Here is an 18,329-nt window from a genome sequence, read left to right on the forward strand (position 1 = left end):
CTGCGCGTCTGGAGCCTGTGCTCCGCAACGGGAGAGGCCACCGCAGTGAGAGGCCCGGGTACCACAGGAAAAAAAAAAAAAATTGTCAATGTTAATTTTATTTCTCTATCATTTAATTGTGTCTAGAGTAGGGATTTAATAGACTAGGTGACTCCTGAGCTGGGCTGGAAGGATAAGGAAGCAGGCAACAGGTGGAAAGGGAAGGAGGACGGCAGATTCCAGGAGGTGGTCACAGTGAACACAGCAGATGACTAACAGAGAGGCACTGAGAAGCTCACCATGGCAGGAAAAGAAGGTGTGGCACATATATACAGGCACATATATACAGCCATACAAAGAAGGAAACTGGGTCATTTGTGGAGATGTGGATGGACCTAGGGACTGACATACAGAGTAAAGGAGTCAGAAAGCAAAAAACAAGTATCTATTAATACATACATGCGGAATCTTGAAAAACCGTACAGATGAACCTCTTTGCAAAGCAGAAATAGAGTAACAGACATAGAAAACAGATGTGTGGATACCAAGGGGGGAAAGGGGGTGTTGGGACGGATTGGGAGATTGGGATTGACACATATACACTACTACGTATTAAAATAGATAACTAATGAGAACCTGCTGTAGAGCACAGGGAACTCTGCTCAGTGCTCTGTGGTGACCTCAATGGGAAGGAAATCTAAAAAAGAGGGGATATATGTACACGTATAGCTGATTCACTTTGCTGTACAGTAGAAACTAACACAACATTGTAAGGCAACTATACTCCAATAAAAAAAAAAAAAAAGAAAAGAGAAATACATGGTTGGATATACAATAAGCATCTCAAATCTGCTGACACTAGAAAACAGCAGTTCTCAAAGAGTGGTCCACAGACACCTGAAGGTGCCCGAGACCTTTTCTGAGCGTCCAGAAAGTCAAACTATTCTCTTCATCTCCATCATCATCATCATCATCCTCCTCAAAACAACATTTACTTTGTTTCACGCTGCAGACGTTTGCACTGATGCTGCACAAGCAACGGTGGATAAGACCGCCAGTGCACAACTCAGGAAACTAATAGTTTTACGTAGCAAGAGTGTTCGTGTCCTTAACCACTAGACACCAGCAGTAAGAAATAAATAAAAGATGTGAAAGATGGTTTTCCCATGTACTGTTCTTAAAGAAGCAGTAAAAAATATTAAGGTTATTAAATTTTGCAATTTAAATCCATATTATTTTAATATTCTGCATGAAAAAAATGGCAAGTATCCAGACAGCACTTCTGCTGCACAGAAAACTGAACTACGAGAATTGTTCCAAAGAACAGCACTTGGATGACTGTTCGACTTGCTAGTGAACAAGAGACTTTTCATGCAACACTGTTTTCATGGAAGACCATGGGAAACCTATGGTGATTCAGACTTGGATATTTGGCAAAAAAAGTTTTCACAAGTGAAAGAAGAAAGACTGTAAGTTCAAGAAAAACTAATGAGGGTATTTGCTGCCGGTCTGCTGATACTAACAGACTTTCCAGTGAGATCAAAAGTAATAGTAAATGGATGTGATTATTTGATACTGTATAATGAAACCTGTCAACATTTGGAAGATCTGTAAAACCCAGCAAACCAATATTTTCCAAATGATCGATGCATGTTATAAATTCATGTTTGGGCAAAAAAAAAAAAAAAAGCCATTCAAAATGAAAGACCAGCAAATTTTAATACAACAGAGATCAAAATGTTCACTGATCTGATTTCAGATTTTACATCACAACTAACTTTTAAGGAACTATCACTTGTCCAATTTTGGCATGGCATTAAGAAGGGATATTCATAATTATAGAAAGGCTATTGAAATACTCTTCCCTTTTCCAATTATATGTCGGCATGAGGTCATATTTTCTTCACCTAATTCAACCAAAACAGTATATCACAACAAACGGAATCCAGGAGCAGCTATGAGAATTCAGCTGTCTTCCATTATGCCAGCCACTGAACAGATAGGAACATTGTAAGACAATGCCACTCTCCGCACTATTTTTTTATTTTTGAAAATATAGTTAATTTTCATAAAAATAAGTTATTCATGTTAATCTGCAATGAGTATATTTTAGGTAATTTAATAAATATTTTTTAAAATTTCTGTTTCAATTTATAACAAGGCAACATCAATAGATAACTCCCACATAAACTAAAGCTCACTGTGTCCTTAAAGATGCTTCAGATTGGAAAGGGGTCCTGAGACCAAAGTTTGAGAGCCGCTGTTATAGAAGATGAACTACAGAGGACAGGATGGAATGCAGGAGTCTGGGGAAGTCCCTGCAACAACAGCTTCAAGGTGAAATGATTAGAACCCAACAAGGACCACACCCGTTGAGATGCAGAGAAATAGCCGGATGCAAGAGTCATTTCTGAGCAAGAATCAACAGAATGAGTAACTGATGAGATGACCCAGGTGAGCGTCCGGGACAGAATGGAAGATGTTTCAGCAGTTTCTCATGAAAGGCTGGGTGGAGAGCTGAGGAAGGCTGATGGCAGAGCTGGTTTGATATATTAACTCTGAGGTCCAGTAGGAAGTTACAAATAGTGCCCTGGAACTCACAAGACTAGTTACACCTGGAGATAAGGATGTGTGTGTAACCACAGACACAGGGAGAAATTACTCAGGGGAAGAGCGATAAGTAAGAAGCTAAAAGGACCAAGATGAACATCTAGCAACATCCAGGATATGAATATGTGGCAAAACCCACTATTTCTGGACAGACAAAAAAGAATAGCTAGGAAGGTGTCTAATCAGGGGTAGCAGGAGAGGCAGATGCAAAGCTGGAAGGCAAATCAGGGCAGAGGGGTTGAGGGTAAGAGATCACTTCAGGACGCAGAAGACAATCATTTGTCCTTGTCAAGTAAAGTAAGGACTCCGAAGAAATTTTGCAGATTTGCTTAAAAGGAATAAAATAAATATCTTCATCAAAAAACAGAATGGTGGCAGGAGTCAATACTAATAGGAGAATTAAGTGGTTCTACTGTTTCCTTTGTTACAACAATAATGTCTGGCTTTTTCAATTCAAAGAAATTCAAGTAAAGAAAAGGAAAAAATTGTGAATTAGAGCTGAAATTGTGGGCTGTCAGTTTAAGAAATGTGACAATGAACACAGAGGAAAAAACAAATTTGATGAAATAGGAATACAAAAAATGTGCATTTGGGACTTCCCTGGCGGTCCAGCAATTAAGACTCCGTGCTTCCAATGCTGGGGATGCGGGTTCAATCCCTGGTTGGGGAACTAAGATCCCATATGCCATGCAGTGCAGCCAAACAAACAAACAAAAAAACTGCATTTTTTCAGGTAGGCGACGCTTCAGCGTAGTTTTAAGCCCTTAGAAAAAGGAGCCAAAGAAGAGAAGATATGAAGCATGGGCAAGCAGAGTGTGGTGATGGGGCGCGTCTCAGAAGGGGGTGGGGGACGGAATCCAGGACTCAGAAAAGGATGTCCCTCTTCCTCTGGGTCAGGAGCCAAGGAGAAGAGAAAGGATGTTGCCACAGGCAGCTCTGGAGGGAAGATGGAGGGGTGAGTGAGCGCGAGTCCAGCAACTTCTATTTTTTTTCTTTAAAGTGGAAGTTCGTATCGTAGGTGAAGACTGAAAGGGGTATTGATCAAGGACTGAAACATTATTAGGGAAAGAGAAACATGGAGCCACTAAGGGCCAGTGAAGAATTGAGGCACCACAATGAAGACCCAGCCAAGGCTACATCAACACAAAATAAACCAATGGAGATTCCAAACAACATTTGTAGAATGAAACCGAAAACATTACAGATATTCCAGTCAAATACATATGGAACTCCTGGGAGATATTAAAGGATGTTGCAATACGACCTTTGGATTATCTCAGCAGCCACGTCCGTGGTGTAACTGAGAGCTGAACACAGACGCAAAGAAGGCTACGAGTCCACTCATTAAATGTGGGCCTTTTCTATCAGGTTACTCTTGGGAGTGGAGTCCTAAACTCCCCCGAATCATCAAGAATTCCTCCTACTGTTTTCTCACAGGAGGACTAATAAAGGTCAGATGTCTCACATTCTCCAACAAAGTCTATTAGTGACTGAATCATTGTTTTGCTGTTATTCCAATCAGAGCTCTTAGAAAGGTAATTTCCTATTTACATCATCTCTCAGAGGAGCTATTTGTAGGTACATAAATTTGAATAATTTGCTTCTTGAATTCTAAGTGTAAATTTCCAAGTTGAGGGCAAAGGGACTCATTTATGACGTGCTCTCTGCTCTCTGGAGGACCGCAGTGATGTGCTTTTTTCAGGTAGTAGCTCAAGAAGAATACAGGAGACTTCGGCAAAGATACTCTATCCTTTACTGCATTACAGAAATTATTCACCTCCAAAAGAAAACAAAAGACAAACACAGGACACATTTTTGTAAGTCAAATTCCTCAGTTTGTGAAAAATTATAGAGTTAAGAATGGGTACAATTTATCTTGCACACATGTGATTCTCCTACTTGGGAGGATGGTTACATACCTACATTTTGATAAGTCAACTCTGCAATTAGATCCCTTAGTAATTAACTTGCTTAAGAAACAGAATTTTGTGTATTCTCTTTCCATTGGTTAGGCTTGTCTAGTTCTAAATCAGAAAATGAAAAATCTTGACAAAAACAAGAATAGTGAGCCCTGAATATAAAGGTAGCAAAACAATCATAAATAAAACTTGACTGCATCATAATAGATAGAGTTGGAATGAATGACTGAAATTAGGAAACTACTGAGATGAAACTTTTCACCATAAGAATGAGAAAATTGAGACCTAAATAAATTAAATGACTTATTGAAAGTTATAAAGCCCATCAACAAAAGTCCTAATTGAGATACCGCAGTGGGCTTTCTCCCAAATTCCAAGGTTTTATCCATCTAGATTAAGCAGACATACAAAGGGAATTTTAAACAATGCATGTTTCAAGGTGATCTCTAAACATGGTCCCAGAGAGCCACTGACCCATCAAAAGATTAATTTATGATTTTTCTATTTGATCAGTCACCCATTTGATTCCATTTGGTTTAGTAAGTATAAACATAGCTGAAATGCAGGGAACATTGAAATAGGCAGAATATGAAACTATATATATATACGAAAGTGTGTATCTTTACGAAAGTGTGTGTGTATATATATATATATTCTTCCTACTTCAAAATTCCTTGAATCAGAGCTTCATGTATGCTTACTAAATGAAAGTGTATATACTGTAATGAAAGTGGAGAGAGAGGGAGAGCCATCTCATCTCAAGTATTTATAATCTGGCTGAAGAGTTAACACAATATATACATTTCAACTAGAAAATAAAAGGTATCATAGGAAGAATATTACTATTAAATCTAATCAAGTGTCAAAACACACAGGATGCACAAAAAGGATTCTAAGAGATCAAGAAGAGGGAGTTTAATTTTAGCTCTAATCATAAGCTCGTGAAACCTTGGTGAAAAGAACTTTTAAATTCGGCAACTTCCCAGTGATGCTACGTTTAGGTAGTGTCCCTACCCAAGCTTGGGAGGTGCTGGTGACAAAGAACCTCCCAAGGAAATCCTTGGATAGTTATATTGTTGGATAGTTATATCGTATCCTTTCAAATGGAAATGTCTTCCTCTATGTTTCTCTCTTTGGTCTTGGTTCTATAACTTGAGGTCTAAATATGAATTCTAGCTCCTATTATATGAAAACTCCTCACAATGGTGGATTACTCATCTACTCTTAAAGAAAATAACCCACGGTAAACCTATCAAACCACAGACTCTCATGTTCCTGCAAACGCTGATCATGATTATCTGAACAAACTCCCACGTAAATCCAATCCTCACAAACGAATGCAACCAGAATTCAACACAATGTTCCAGGTATGATATACCCACCACGAAATTAACCCTTTTTTTTCCTCTGCAAACACTGTATTTCTAACAAGGTCCAAGACCTTAATGCATTAACAGCCATAGCATGCTAATAATTTGCACTAATCTTACTTTCAGTGAACACTTCTAATCGTTTAAAAGGTTTCATCAGGCAAGGTAATGACTGAGATGAGCCCTGAAGGACTGCGTAGATTAAGCAGGAGGTTGTCGCTCTATAACCATAAGCATGTCTAAGCATAAGCAGTGGCAGGTTGGCACAAGGACAGATCAGCCTTTCTAAGATGAGAGAGTAGTTTCGCACAAAGTTCCGCATGTAAATCAGAGAGACCTTTGAAAGTCAGAGTGAACAGTCTGCCCTGGATCCTTGAGGGAATAAGAAGACATTGTGGGTCTGCAACATAAGATTAACAAGATGAATATGGAAACGGTATGTAAGACGAATAATAATGAGCGGGGAAAAAAATACGGCAAGTAATTAGGAAACTATTTTAACAGACTATGTTGAAAATGACGGTAAGAGGAGATGCAATGAACAGGACAGATACAGGAGATCATTTTAAGAGAAAACAGGTTCCATTTAAGTTTCATGCTGGAATAACTAAAATAATGAGGATTCCGATTTCAAAATCTAGGAAATTATTTGGAAAGGGAAGATCATTAATTCAGTTGACTGCAAAATAATATCATGCCATTAAATCAGAATTGTTTGTTAGGTAGTAAGAAAATACATAACTGCCCATCAATGAAAAATTTGATCTACCTTTGTTATAGTAATAATAATACTGGCAGTTTTCAATTATATCCATTGTACAGATTCTCCTTATCCATTTCCAATCAGCCTTTCATTTTTGGGCCAATGTATTTATCTTGAACATTTCCATTAGGAAGTAAGGAAATGGAACTAAACTGAAATCAATCCATTCTATTAATGAATAACAGGGAATAAAATCAGAATAGGAAGAAAATGGCTAACATTATACTTAACCCAACCCTTCATACTACACAGAACTGATGTCGATGAATACTACCATTAAATGGTATCTCTCTGAAGGAGACAAAAAAAATCTCATATTGGTATCAAACACATTTATGCACACACAACTTTTTTAGGTTGTGAAGAAACTAATAAAAAGTAATCAAATTGTTTCTCATTACACACACAGAACCATAAATCTTCATGTCATGATTTTAAAGCTAGAGTACCAACAGTTTGGAGGAAATATCATTAGGATGAAGTAAATACATGCAAACATGACCGAACAGTCATAGAAATAATAGCAGTCCTCCTCCAGGATCAATTAAGGGCTCCTTATGATGCTTCTTCACACCTAAGGTACAAGTCTGGGCCCAAAATGGGAGAAAGATTTCAAATGTAACTTGTAAGCAAATTAGTTACACTTACGGTGAGCTATCAGATGCCTGGAATTCAAACAGTCCTCAACAAATGGTAGAAAGTTCCCTAACTCAGCGATGACAAAAATGTCAGTATGTGTCAAGAGGTTACAGTCGGGCCAAATTCAGTATTAAAAAGTGTTACTGTGTCTGCTATGAGTACAAAGAGAAATGACAAATAATGCTTTGGTTTTGGTTCAAATAGTTCTGTTTTGTTTTGTTTTTGTTCATTCAATCAAGAATTCCGAAAGTATATTTTAGAATGTTCTGGTTTCATCTACAATAGACGTATAAACACAGATCCATAAACCTAAGCCTTCTTCTCATCAGTTATGGCAGGCATTGCTCAGATAATTAATATTCGTCATCCCTCAATCATTATTTCTTGAGATTAACAGTAGCTTGACATATTTATTCCGATTGGTTTAGGTCAGAAAAGAGAAAAGATGGTCTGAGTTTGAAAGATATTCAAACAACCTGATTACTTGTGACATTTCAAGAAGAAATGCTACCACTGCAAGTTTTTAAGTCCTGATTATTAGACCAAGGTATACTTATTTTATATGGTAGAGCTCTCCACGACAACGTACCAAAATTAGCAGCCAAGCTCTTTCAATCTGGGTGGAGATTAAATTTTTAAAAGGCGATTCTTTCTATATCATTCTGCAATTGGATAATCATAAGACCGTCATCACATACAATATACTAGAGTCAAAGACTCTTAAAAATCTCACAAATTGAAATGTCCTTAAACACCTCTGTCTGCCAAACTACCTACCCAAGGCTCAAACTTTCTATAAAGTATGCCTGCAAGTAATTATCCCCCGTGGCTTGGGGTTGCTGTGAGCTCCACTGCCTCTGTTCCCAGGCAATTATATCTGGCAGAATGCTATTAGAAAGTTCTTGCTAATTTGGAGCCAAAAATATCCCTTCTCGAGGTTCTACTCATTAGTCCTGGTTGTAAGTATTGGTGCCAAGCAGCAAAGTCTACTTTGTCATCTGAATCACAAGTTTTCACAAAATTGAAGATACCTGTCAAATACCTCAGTTCCTTCAGCACTTCCTAATATGACATTATTTTAATTACCTCAACTATTCTTATTTCTCTCCGCTGAAGGTATTGACCAGCACAGTGCAGAAATCTCTGTAAGTCTTGCTTTAAATAATATAATTCTTTTAAGGCTAGTAATATGCTTCACACAGAATTGGTAAAATAAGAACACTGATTTCTTTCTTAAGTAACTATGCATATAGTTATATTTAGCTGGGATGGAAAGATAGCGTGCAGAGCTACTCATCTGCATCAGGTACATATATTATACATCATATTGTATTATGTCATATTATACTATACTACAGTATATTATTATTCACTTGTATTATGGTTACAACACTATTTAATATTTTTTCCAAGTGTGTTCAGCCACATTGCTTTCCCCATCCTATACTTGCACACATGATTTCTGAACCAAAGTGCAGTTTATACTTCAGTCTCGTTAGATTCAGCCCATCGCTTTGGACTTCCAAGGTCATGTTAGATCCTAATTCTGTCTCACGTACCCACCATATGTTTCAGTATCACATTACTCTCCACCTGGATGTTTCCTCTGTATAGTTTATTTTAGTCATTGATATGATGTTTATCACGAGAAGGCCAGACTTTCACCAGGAAGCATCTTCCAGGCTGAAGACGCTCTACCAATAACCTAGACATTAACTCCCTTCTTCTCCTTATATTAAGACTATATGTCTAAATACTGTCCAGGGAGATCATATAAATTATTTTCAAGTACTGTAACAAAATCCAGATACAGTGACTTGTAAGGGTCAACGATCTTGAGTTTGTATTCACTCTTTAAACAAATGTTTATGGCACGTACATTTTGAACCAGGCATGATGTTGATCTCTGGTGACTAAGTCAGTAAGACAAGCCCTCGCGGAGTTTACCATCTAGTAGGGGGAGCAGACAATTACAGCTGATGTCACCACGTAGTTTTATAAGCACGATAGGCAATTAGGGAACCTCGAAGGCACAGAGTGTGATTGTCTAAATCAGACCGTCAGGATTAAGAAAGGTTTATGCTCCAATAAAGATGTTAAAAAAAAAAAAAATAGATATCCACCTTGCAAGATGGGTTATGAAAATCAGTCAGGATTAAAATGTTATAGAATCTATAATTTAACCATTTCATAATGTTTAAAAAACAAAAATAAATCTATCCTTGTACTTAGCATGTAATAAAGGAACATTATATGTAGCTGAAATTATGTTATTCAGGAAGCAAGGATGGCCTGGAGTCTTTTGCTAGTGTCTGCTTGCGCATATATTCAATGCATTATGGTGTTAGGCGTCTGTGAATAATTAAGCAAGAGTCACGTGCAATAATTCAGAAATGATTCCATTAATGGTCAGAATTTTTCTGCATATTTAAAGAAAGCAAAAGCATATGAATACGTGTGTGTATATATAGGCATATACATGCGCACATATAGAGAGATTTCTGATTCAGCGGCCGGCATTAATTTTAATTTTTTGTTAACAGGTGGTGGAAATAGTAAACACTTTATAATATGGAAAAAAAAAAAAAAAAGGTTTCCCAAAGGAGACAACAAAGTTTGAGTGTGGGGTCATTACGGGACAGTCAGATTCAAGTGTTGGATGTATGGATGTGGTGCTCTTCAGAGAGATCTGGGCCGGGCACACAGATACAGGAGTCGACAGCGAACACGTGGTATTTATCGCTGTGGATTTTCATAAGACCGCTGAGGCAAGGGTTAACTCATGGAAGAAGGAAACCTCTGGCATTTTGGTAAAGGGAAGAACACTTCGGAAGTGTGAAAGAGCAAGTGTGGATGAGACTTGAGTAAGGGCGTGATCGGGAAGCAAAGAGACAGACGGAGGCGTCAGAGGCCAGTTCAGCAAGAGTTTTGCGTGCTGAGCCAAGAAATCAGAACCTTTCCCAAAGGTTATGGAGTCCCTCAGGGGACTCTAAGCGCTGGAGTGGCTTGAGTACGCTGTGGAAAATACACTCTAGGGTCCGGGTGGGGTAGGGACTGGTGGAGGAAGCCGAGAAGAGGGAGACCAATAACGAGCTCACTAGAAAGGCTGGGGGGAGAAGTGACAGCGGCGTCACGATGGGGATGGAAGTGAGGGACACACTCACAAGATGGCGCAGACTCTGACCGTGGAAGTCTCGGCAACGACTGGACTTGAGAAGCTAAGGTAGAAAGAGGGGGTCCTAGGTAACCCCTAGGATCTGAGTTTGGATGGCAAAGGATGCAAATGGAAACACCGTATTAGGAGACGTACTCGGGTTTTTATCATTTTGAATTGAGTTTTAAGATCAAGATGGGATAACCAGGCAGAAGTGGTGGATGTATGGGTACAGTCTTCAGAGAGGCTGGGCTGCATACAGCACCTTAGGCGTTAACAGTGCACAGATGGAGGTACAGCCAGAGATTTGGACAAAATCGCTGAGGCAGAACGTATAGGAAATCAGAAGACCCATAGAGTCAGGTCAGTGTCAAATTCAAGCTTTAAAATAAAAAGCTAAACAGTGTCCAAGGACTTAATCTAAAACATAGCTTCTAATTTAAAGTTTACTGTGTATTTATTAATATATACTGAATTTCTAAAATTTTGGGACTCAAATTTATCAGGTAGTTTGGCAACCTGGTACCGCTGCTCCAGTTACACACCAAAAAACAATGAATAACAGCATAAATTTATCATTTTCGAGCTTCTCAAAACAATTAAAGGTTAAAAAAATCATAAAGAGCCAGGGAGAGAGTATCATACGATTCCAGCTCCACATCAACCTAGAGTACGAAGGGTCTTAAGTCCTTTCTACATTTAGAAACAGTTTTCCTCTTATTTCCAATCTTTGGGAAGAAACGTTTCAAGAATAAAAAGGGAAGTTTCTGCTCCTGTTTACTACACGTGCACAACACATCAACTGCATATATCCGTTCAACACCATTGCTCTTCAACTCTATTCAAAAAAAAATGTAAAGAAATCAGAACATCACGGGGCAAGATTTCACCATATTGAGGAGTGTATGGAAGCCTGTACGTAACTTCCGGGTTTTGTGATCTCAAGTATTCCTCTTAATCGAGATGTTTTATTCTTAGTCAGCTTACACAGGACGGGCAAACTGGACCATCCGCTGAGAAACAAATAGTCTGCAGCCCGTTATTGTAACTGAGATTCCCAACCTGGATATTCAAAGAAATTTAATACAATGGATCCAACAAAAGCCAGAGAAAACCTTAGCCTTCAGAAGTTCAGTGACCATGAACTCAAAATTCTTAGTAAAATGTTCAAACAAAAAATATGCAAATGTAATTCTCCAAAGTACATCTACTTGTTAATAAGCTGGCTTTGGGGCAGTATCACCAGGGCTCCTGTTAATAAAGCTTTATTCAGTCTCATAATTGAAGAAAGTAAGTAATATAATCAAAATTTGAAAACTGTGGTAGAAAATTTCAGAGATAAAACTTTAATTTCTCAACATACCTAAAACACTGCGATACGGGCTCACCACGTGTATGTTGGGCCTTCCGCTTGGAGGTTTCCATATGCACCAAAGAGAACCTTCATTGTTTCACTCTTTATCTATCAGATTTAATGTTAAAAATCTGTCCTAACCAGAGACAGCCTAAGCATATACAGTCAGTTTACATATAAGGCAAGAGCGCAGTTCTGGGAAGAAATAGGATGCCCTCTAAAAGACTCTTGTAAGGTACACGGCAGCCGTAAGGCCTGCAGTTGCCACATTCAGAGCTGTGATTCATGACATTTAACAGCATGGGGGGGCGGGGGGGGAAGCAGGCTGGGGCGAGGGAGACAGGAGCCCCATCAGCTTCCACAGAGAGCGGAACCCGACTGACCACAGATGGCTTGACTCCACACATAGGATCAGCGCGCCCTCAAGACAAATACAAGAGTTCACATCAATATGCCAAGATTTATCCAACAAACCGTTAAAATGAAGGATATCCAAAATATGACAAGGTGTCCTTATCCTTGGGAAGAGTAAGGCCTGACCGTGTCCAGTTCCCGAAAACGCGAGTCCCCTGGTTGCAGCTCAAACACTCTTATCGGTGAAGATGAGTCACACTCAGTAGGGCGGATGGGGCCATCCTGTCACACCCAGAAGCCTGGCCCTGACGTCAGGCTGTGTAGACTGGAAGAAGCAGGACTGTTAACGCTGAAAACTAGGAGGTATTTCTTAACAGAGAGCTTTACGTACTACGGGACTTTATATGGGTCACCATACCGTCCCCAGACCTTCCGTCTCACATATTCATACAGACGTCCATTCCAAAATACCAACTCTAATATCCTTTCTTCACAAAATTTACTTCCCAGAAGGTATCTTAATAATTCTTATGAAACATCTATGAAACTATAATAATCAATATTTAAGTAGTGATGATGCTGGAATAATGTTACCTGAGATCAATATAGCACTTCGGAAATCTTAATGTAAAAATAACCAGTACCAGCAACTTAATTCTTACTCCACATTACTGCATATGTTCTAACATTATTACTTAAAAGCACATATTCTGTGAAGGTTATTGATTTATATACTGTTCAATTGTTCTAACTATTGGGTATTATTTACTGTTATTCACCAGTAATAGTAACACTTTATTTTTCTTTTAAATGGAGTCCAAACCATAAAATTTTTTTGCTGTTTTTTTTCTGAGTGGGGAGGGAGTGGGAATTGGATTTAGATTTTGTTTTTACAGGTAACTTCAAATTTAATGACATTTTTTGAGAAATATACTTATTTCCTAAGATAAATCTTTTACCCAAAAAAACCCCATTGAAATGGAAAATGGATCTACCACGTAATTCTTCTCCTGCCATGCCTTAATGTGAATTAAATAGACCTTAAAATCATAGTCTAGCAATCTGATTTTTTAAATGAATATTCAATTTCAGTAGTATTTTTTTTCAAAGTCAACTTTTTGAACTGGCATTTGCTCAAAGCAGGGAATCTCAGTAACCAGCGAAAGTTGCACATTCAGGGTAAGAAAGAAATAGAAACTTTTTTCTACTTTTATAAAAGATGTATGAAAATTACAGAAGCCCAGGGCACGAACAAAACTTTATAAAACTTTACCTTTATCATACTGAGAATTAGCTTTCCCATTGTAAAGCCCTCTTCACTTTGTCACTTTCTACCTATGAAACAAATGGGTGCAATTCTAATAGGGAAAGTTCTGTTGCTATGTGTTTCAATAAACCACTTTGATGAAAAATGCAATAATATTTCTCCATATAAGAATATAAGACATGAAGAACATACGATGGGCATAGGTACTGCTTCTTTTTCCCCTTCCCTTTCTTTGAAGACTTCTCTTTAGAACAGGCTTCTTCAACACACAAGGAAATTAAAATAAAAAAGGCCACCGCCAATACAAACTTCATCTTGAAAAGTTAAATTTCAGGAGATCGATCTACAAGAAAGAACAAGAAAATGTTTACATTTATGAGGCAAACGGTAACTACACGACTCTTTAAGGAGTACGACCATTACTACCCAATGGACAAGGGTGTCTTGTACATCAAGTTCTCATTGCTTGTGGCAAACATCTGTCTTGCATACAGGTGCAAACATTAAGATTTTATCATATTTTGGGGCTTCCCTGGTGGCGCAGTGGTTGAGAATCTGCCTGCCAATGCAGGGGACACGGGTTCGAGCCCTGGTCTGGGAAGATCCCTCATGCCACGGAGCAACTAGGCCCGTGAGCCACAACTACTGAGCCTGCGCGTCTGGAGCCTGTGCTCCGCAACAAGAGAGGTCGCGATAGTGAGAGGCCCGCGCACCACGATGAAGAGTGGCCCCCCGCTCGCTGCAACTAGAGAAAGTCCTCGCACAGAAACGAACACCCAACACAGCCAAAAATAAAAATAAATAAGTATTTTTTTAAAAAAAGATTTTATCATATTTTAAGCTTATTAAATATATTCAGTATAATTTTCTATTCTTTCTCTTCTGAAGAAAGAACTCTAAGTTCCATCTTTGAAGTCCAGTTTTAGACTTTTAAAATCACATCATGTGTGTTTTCATGTATAATTATGTACAGTGTCTGTGATTTGTTTTACTTGCATAAATGCTACTTGGCTTTAAAAAAAATTCTCATTGCTCAAACCTACAAGATACATGGAAAGATGTTTACACGGTTTTAAGATGGTTACGACGGACTAGGTCATTTAAATCAATGTTTTGTTTTTTAAATTTCCTCTGTTCTTTGACTTTCGCATGTATATTTTTTCAAAACCAATAAAACTATTCTCGAAAAAAAAGATAATTCTAAGTATTAAAGGACTGATAGAGAAAAAAGAAAAAACTATTATCAAAGAGTTTCACTGTCTAAATTCATTGTTTTTATTTATGTACATTAAATTCGCAGTTACCTTTTACCCAAAAAAGGTGCTCATTGATTTAAGTTAGCTTTTGGCTTTCCCACTCACATGATACTGACATTTATCATTCAAATGATGATTTCTGACTCCAGAAATTCTAGGCAACATTGTATGAAATAAAATAGCAAATATAGTCAGCCTTCTCCAAATACTCTTCTTTGCTGTATTTTAATAACATTTTCCATGCTCCAGGAGAACTACATTCTTGCCTATCTGATACATAAAAAACAAACAAACAAACAAAAAAAACCTTTAAGCATCTCCTAAACCCTGTACTATTTAGACCTCTTCCGCATCTTTAATTCCCAAACCATAAAGTGTCTCCTTCACTGTTTCCTGCACAGGAAGAGACCGGTCTACTCCTCAGCGTTCACGGAAGTCCCAGCTCCCCCTCATAATTTGGCTTCTCCTGTGTCACGTTTTTCATCTCTCTTACTCCCAGGAAGTCTGATCTTCTCACGTTTCTCCTTCGCAGCCCTAAGCAAGCAGGAGGGGACGCCTCCCTGGTCCTCTCTCCCGAAGACGACGGAGGGGCTCACCAGGCCCACAGCTGCCCGCGGTCACCTCGCAGCACTGGACTCCCTGCCCCGCACCCCAGCCAGCGGCGGCATCCGGCCCCGACACCTGTGCCCACGGCCGCAGGGACTGCGCCCGCCTTCCCTCCCGGCGCCAGGAAGCCCGAGGCCGTCCTGGAGGTCTGAAGGGCGGAGAGAGAGATGCCACCCCGTCCTTCTGCGCCCACCCACACCTCCCGAAGGGGGCAGCGGCAGGGGCTGACGGGCCCCGCAGACCAAACGCCGCCGACTGCACCCCTGCGGCCAAGCTCACCTCCACCGCAGACTCGCGGGAGGCGCTGCGCCTCCGCCTCCCGCCGCCGCGGCGCCCCGCGCCCCGGCCAGGCCTCGCCAAAGGGGTGCTCATCCCGGACCCCCGCGCCACCCCTCCCCCCGGAGCCGACCTACCCTGGCGCCCCGCCCGCAGCCCCGGAGGACGCGCGCTCGGGCCGGACGCGCCGGTGCGGGGGGAGCGTCTGCGTCCCGTCCCCGCGTCCCCGTCCCCGCGTCCCCGAGATGGGCTGACGCGCCTGCTCCGGCCGCCGAGCCTGCGCCGTGTGGTCCGCGCCTGTGCGGTCGGGACGCTGCGCGGCAGCGGAAGGGAGCGGGGACGGCGTTGGGGACGGAGAGGGGCACGGCGTTGGGGACGAAGAGGGGCACGGCGTTGGGGACGGAGTGGGACGGAGATGGGGACGGAGGTGGGGACGGAGTTGGGGACGGAGATGGGGACGAAGATGGGGACGGAGTTGGGGATGGAGATGGGGACGGAGATGGGGACGGAGATGATGGAGATGGAGTTGATGGGGACGGAGTTGATGGGGACGGAGTTCGGGACGGAGTTGGGGACGGAGTAGGGGACGGAGTTGATGGGGACGGAGTTGGGGACGGGGATGGGGATGGAGATGGGGACGGAGTTGGGGACAAAGATGGGGACGGAGTTGGGGACAGAGATGGGGACGGAGTTGGGGCCGGGGCCGGGGAGGGCAGGGGTGTCCCGGCCGCGCGAGCGTCCCCTCCCCACGTCTAGCGGGAGAATGTGGTCCCCGCCAGAGGCTGGAGACGATGCGGGCGGGGGTGGTGAGGGCAGGGGTTGGATCAGAAGGAAAACCATTTCAAGGAGCTGGAATCGTTTAGGGTCTATTTCTGACCATTAGTTTGGGAAAAAAAAAAAAAAAAAAAACCAAACAACAACCAAAAAAACCCAACAGTAGACTAACAAATGACCTTCTTGGGCCAAAGCGGGTAACATACATTTTCTGTGCCTTCATCGTCTGCCTAGTCTCCTGGAATCTAACTTCATCTCGGAGTCTTATTTCCAATTTCTCAAAACCTGACCTTTTAAGCGCACTTAAATTGAGCAGAATCACTAAAGCCGTATAAACTTGGACACAGTTGTTTTCATACCTTGGCTATTGTGAATAATGCTGCTATGAACATTGGGGTGCATGTATCTTTTTGGATTTTCTTCAGATAAATACTTAAAAGTGGAATTTCTGAGTCGTATGGTAGTTCTATTTTTAAAATTTTGAGGAACCATCGTACTGTTTTCCATAGTGGCTGCACTAATTTGCATTCCCACCAAGTGTAGGAAGGTTCCCTTTTCTACACATTCTTGCCAACACTTGTTACTTCTTGTCTTTTTTGAAGATAGCCGTTCTGACAGGTGAGGTGATAGTTAATTGTGGTTTTGATTTTCATTTCCCTGATGATGAGTGATGTTGAGCGTCTATTCATGTGTCTGATGGCCATCTGTATGTCTTCTTTGGAAAAATGCCTATTCAGATCTTATGCCCATTTTTTTATTGGGTTGTTTGCTTCTTTGTTTTCATATTGAGTTGTATGAGTCCTTTATATATTTTGGATATTAACCCCTTATTGGACATATTTGCAAATATCTTCTTCCATTCGGTAGGTTCCCTTTTCGTTTTGTTGATGGTTTCCTTTGCTGTGCAAAAGCTTTTTAGTTTGTGTCCCATTTGTTTATTTTTGCTTTTGTTGCTTTTGCTAGAGGAATCAGATCCAAAAAATATTGCTAAGACCAATGTCAAAGAGCATAGTGCCTAAGTTTTCTTCTCCGAATTCTATGGTTTCAGGGCTTACATTTTAAGTCTAATCCATTTTCAGTTTATTTTCGTATCTGGTATGGGAAAGTGTTCTAGTTTCATTCTTTTACATGTAGCTGTCCAGTTTTCCCAGCACCATTTATCAAAGAGGCTGTCTTTTCCCCATTGTGTATTCTTGCCTCCTTTGTCGTATTAATTGATCCTGTACATGTGGGCTTATTTCTAGGCTCTCTATTTTATTCCATTGATCTATGTGTCTGTTTTTGTGCTAGCACCATACTGTTTTGATTACTATAACTGTGTAATATCATTTCAAATATGGGAGTGTGGTACCTCCAGCCTTGTCCTTTTTTCTCAAGATTGCTTTGGCTATTTGGGGTCTTTTGTGATTCCATACAAATTTTAGGATTATAAAATTCTGTGGAAAATGCCATGGGTACTTTGACAGGGGCGGCACTGATTCTGTAGATTGCTTTGGGTAGAAAATATATTTTAACAATATTAATTCTTCTAATATATGAATACTGTGTATCTATTTATTAGTATTGTCTTCAATTACTTTTATCAGTGTCTTACAGTTTTCAGAGTACAGATCTTCCACTTTCTTGGTTAAAGAAAGCATTCCTAGGTATTTTATTCTTTTTGGTGGATTGTAAATGGGATTGTTTTCTCAATTTCTCTTTCTGATATTTCATTATTGCTGTATAGAAATGGAACAGCTTTCTGTATACTGATTTTGTATCCTGCAAATTGCTGAATTCATCAATTAGTTCTAATAGTTTTGTGGTGGGGTCTTTTGGGTTTTCTATATATGGTACCATGTCATCTGCAAATAGTGACAGTTTTACTCCTTCCTTTACAACCTGGATGTCTTTCATTTCTTCTTCTTGTCTGATTGCTGCGCTAGGATTTTCAATACTTTGTTAAATAGAAGTGGCAAGAGTGGGCATTCTCGTCTTGTTCCTGATCTTAGAGGAAAAGCTTTGATCT

General features: G+C 40.2%; 1 protein-coding gene across 7 annotated transcripts in view; it reads right to left on the bottom strand.

Annotated features, from left to right (window-relative positions):
- Positions 1 to 15,956, bottom strand: part of GLRB (glycine receptor beta) — a 68,529-nt gene extending 52,573 nt beyond the window's left edge. For 2 of the 7 annotated variants that reach the window (XM_079920231.1, XM_079920238.1), the window contains exons 1-2: positions 15,685 to 15,956; positions 13,602 to 13,752 (exon numbers count right to left, since the gene is read on the bottom strand). In XM_079920231.1, coding sequence (XP_079776357.1) covers positions 13,602 to 13,723 — 122 coding nt within the window. In that variant the 5' untranslated portion in view covers positions 13,724 to 13,752; positions 15,685 to 15,956. Of the gene's footprint in view, positions 1 to 12,262; positions 12,468 to 13,601; positions 13,753 to 15,684 lie in introns of those variants that run through there. The other 5 variants (XM_079920235.1, XM_079920232.1, XM_079920233.1 and 2 more) reach the window with 4 other exon arrangements.
- Positions 15,957 to 18,329: the final 2,373 nt, after the last annotated feature.

This window comes from Stenella coeruleoalba, assembly GCF_951394435.1.
Source record: "Stenella coeruleoalba genome assembly, chromosome: 4".
Lineage (NCBI taxonomy): Eukaryota > Metazoa > Chordata > Mammalia > Artiodactyla > Delphinidae > Stenella > Stenella coeruleoalba.